The sequence below is a fragment of the Cyprinodon variegatus genome, unplaced genomic scaffold, assembly GCF_000732505.1.
Source record: "Cyprinodon variegatus isolate N-32 unplaced genomic scaffold, C_variegatus-1.0 Scaffold1236, whole genome shotgun sequence".
Classification (NCBI taxonomy): domain Eukaryota; kingdom Metazoa; phylum Chordata; class Actinopteri; order Cyprinodontiformes; family Cyprinodontidae; genus Cyprinodon; species Cyprinodon variegatus.
In genome coordinates this window covers 122,773-125,874 of record NW_015151689.1, presented here as the reverse complement: position 1 = coordinate 125,874, position 3,102 = coordinate 122,773, and the positions used below count along the sequence as shown (strand labels likewise).

General features: G+C 38.6%; 1 protein-coding gene across 1 annotated transcript in view; it reads right to left on the bottom strand.

The window, feature by feature from the left end:
* rgs22 (regulator of G-protein signaling 22) overlaps positions 1–3,102 on the bottom strand; it is a 21,630-nt gene that overhangs the window by 6,467 nt on the left and 12,061 nt on the right. The window contains exons 9-12 of the mRNA XM_015401598.1: positions 2,512–2,604; positions 1,806–1,954; positions 1,574–1,736; positions 510–674 (exon numbers count right to left, since the gene is read on the bottom strand). Coding sequence (XP_015257084.1) covers positions 510–674; positions 1,574–1,736; positions 1,806–1,954; positions 2,512–2,604 — 570 coding nt within the window. The remainder of the gene's footprint in view (positions 1–509; positions 675–1,573; positions 1,737–1,805; positions 1,955–2,511; positions 2,605–3,102) is intronic.

Here is a 3,102-nt window from a genome sequence, read left to right as displayed (position 1 = left end):
TGAATTGAATCTCTGCAGCTCCTGCTTCTTGGCTTTACATTCTACTTTATGTTACTCTATCATATCTAATATATCAAGGTTTTAGACAGAGGGTGAGAAAAGAGGTTTGTAAAGCCATGCCCCCCGCTTTTTTTTAAAACTTATCTTGAAACCATTGGACTAAATATTAAATGAAAACAAAACAAAAAAAAATCACCAAATGTTTTCAGTCATAAACTAAAGCACATAAACATCAGCTAAACTCACTAATGATAACAATGAAAAAGGCTAAAGCACAAAATAAAAAGTAAAAGTGTTTCTAGTTTAAGCATTGACAGGGCAGGTACTAAAGGTCAGAGCGCCACCCAGTGGTGGATCAGTTCAGGATCAGCAGCACATTATGAATAAGGTGCTTTTCTCTTTAAAGCTGCCTGAACTCTGTGTGTTTGACTTCATTTTCTATCAGCAGTTAATGTAAGAAGTTAAGCACTCTTTCAATAAATCAAAGTGTGAGGATTCGTGATGATCACCTTTTCCTTCTGTTTCTGGCGCTCTCTGAACTCTTCAGTAGACAAGAACAGAGGCATCCATCGCTCCTCCATGTAATTCCTGATTATTTCCTGGATCCCCACCACCACTGGGTCAGAGAAGCGTCCTTCCTTCATGCGCTCCAGTCCACCCACCCAGTGCAGTATCTGCTCAGCAAGAAGAGATGACAGAGACACAAGAGATGGAACCAAGAACACAAATCATTAAAAAAGAAAAAGCCTGCCTGCAGAAAACGTTTCCCTCCCTTCCTTCTGCTGCATTTTTCCCACAAGCTTTTCATCCTTCAGATTTTTCTGTTTCTTATATCTTTCTGACGTTTTTCTTTTTATTTGAAATGTGCACAGCTGCGCCTGCCCTCATTTACTCTCATAAGGCTTTTGAAAGGAGAACCAGTAAGGGAGTGGGAAGCAGGGAGATGAAAGAGGGGCATTATGTGACTGAATGAGTGAAGGGCCAAAGCAGTAAAGCTGTCAGTCTCTCTACATCGCACACAGAAGAGAACCGACAGTTCGATGTAAGAACAGCTGTCAGAGCCAACCCCCTACAGAGTCAGAAGCATTAGAGGTGGCTTTCTAATTCTAAAGCTATTTTAATAATTGCTTTGGATGCTTTTATAGGATGACGCTAACAAATCACAAACATCTTGCTCCACAGTTTCAACACAAGTATTTTGTTTTTGTTGAATAAAGCAGAGTAAATCCCTGTGAGGTGAAGTCATTGATTTGGAGCCGATGTTAAACAGTCAAACCCTGGAAGCTGCAGAGAATAGCTATCATCAAATAACACCGGTTACCAAGGAATAGTGGCTGGAGATCAGTTAATCTCATTTAATTTCTAACCAGATTGTGTTGTTGATTTAGCTGCAGTACTGTGAGATGCCAGAAGAGGGAGACAGAGAACAGAGGAGAGGCTATCAGCCTCTACTTACTAAATCTGGAACCTAAATTAAAGATCTATTTGTGTCAATCAGTCTGATTCCCTTCCCTTTAACTTAAATTAGTGGTTTAAAAAACATTTTTGAATGAATAAAACCGTTGTCACCTACATATTCCTGTTGCTCTGCTGTAGCAGGGCTATCTGGGCCAAAGAAGTAGTTTTTGTTGAGGTACTTGAAGGCAATCTGAGATAACCTCTCCTTTCTGAAGGCCTTGTCCTTTTTGGAAGTCTTCCTGAAGCGTTCCAGGTCCAACCAACACATCAAATGGATGCTAAAAACGAAAAAACTAATTAAACTTCCAAACATCTCATATCATCCCACTGCTCGCCGCTTCTCTTACCTTGCATCATGTTTCTGTAAGAAAGCCATGAAGTGTCCGACCTCATCACGCAGGCCGAGTACAGAGGTTAAACGATAACGGCGGGGAGCGGAAGGAGGAACAGATGGAGGAGCAAACATGGACTCCCACTGCTGCACATGAGGAAGAGACTGAGGAGACAGATGGAGGAAAAGTTTCAGTTGGCGTCTGGAATAAATTCAGCTCTGAGGAACAGATGAATCTGTTAAGAGTCTTTATTTGGTTGTTTTAAAATTATAAATACTAAAGTTCACTATGAGAAAATAAAAAGCAGATTTATACAGTCGTTTGAATGAAATATGTAAACAAAGTATAACCTTTGTTCTATAAACATGTTTATCATACAGTTTATTCCTATTTTTAAATAAACCAGCTCCTGTTTCTGTTTAAATTTCTACTTTTTACCTCTACCTTTGTTGTTGTTTTCTCCTTTTAGAGATGTTTTTCCCCTCTTCTGCTGTTGAGCTTAACTTTTAAAATGTGTTTGCTTCATATTAGCATAATAGCATTTTAGCACTTAATCCAGCTTAAAGCTCTTTTTAGAGCTGCAAATTATTGAATGAATTACCATTTTAAAAATAATTCATAATGTCCACCATTGAACCACCATTTGATTTCTGTTTTAAAATAAAGAATAAAAACAAGAAAAATTATGCAAAAACATGTTTTTAACCAAATGCTTGCAGACCTGTTTGAGCTGCTGCACCGACGCCTCGTAAAGCTTCTGGAGTTCTCTGTAAGCGGGGCTGTCGACGCAGCGCACCTCTTCCTGCACACACACCTGGACACAAACACAGGAACTATTTAGCCAACCTGTTTGGGTGACATTCCCCATGTTTTTTTTATTATTTTTTGTGTGTGTGTGTGTGTGTGTGTGTGTGTGTGTGTGTGTGTGTGTGTGTGTGTGCAAATTTCTGTTTTCAGATTGAGATTCACTAACTACATTCTTTTCAAAACATATTACAGACTCCATTCTCTTTACTTATAAACCTCAATATAAAATGATCTCTCTTGACATGCACATCGACCAATAAAAATGTGTCTAACATCCATGTACACCAATAGAAATGAGTCTTCACTCTTCTCTCCAGAGGAAAGTCCTCCCAGTGAAAAGAATATGATCTGTAAAATGCAATTATTTCTATTTTAAATGCAAAATCTGTTAAATAATGAAGAAAATATTAAGAAAAAAAAACGTGACAAACTTCACTCCATACTTATCCTGCCTATAGCTCCTCTGCAGCTCATCTCACGTCGCCTTCTAAACTGGGAAAAAATT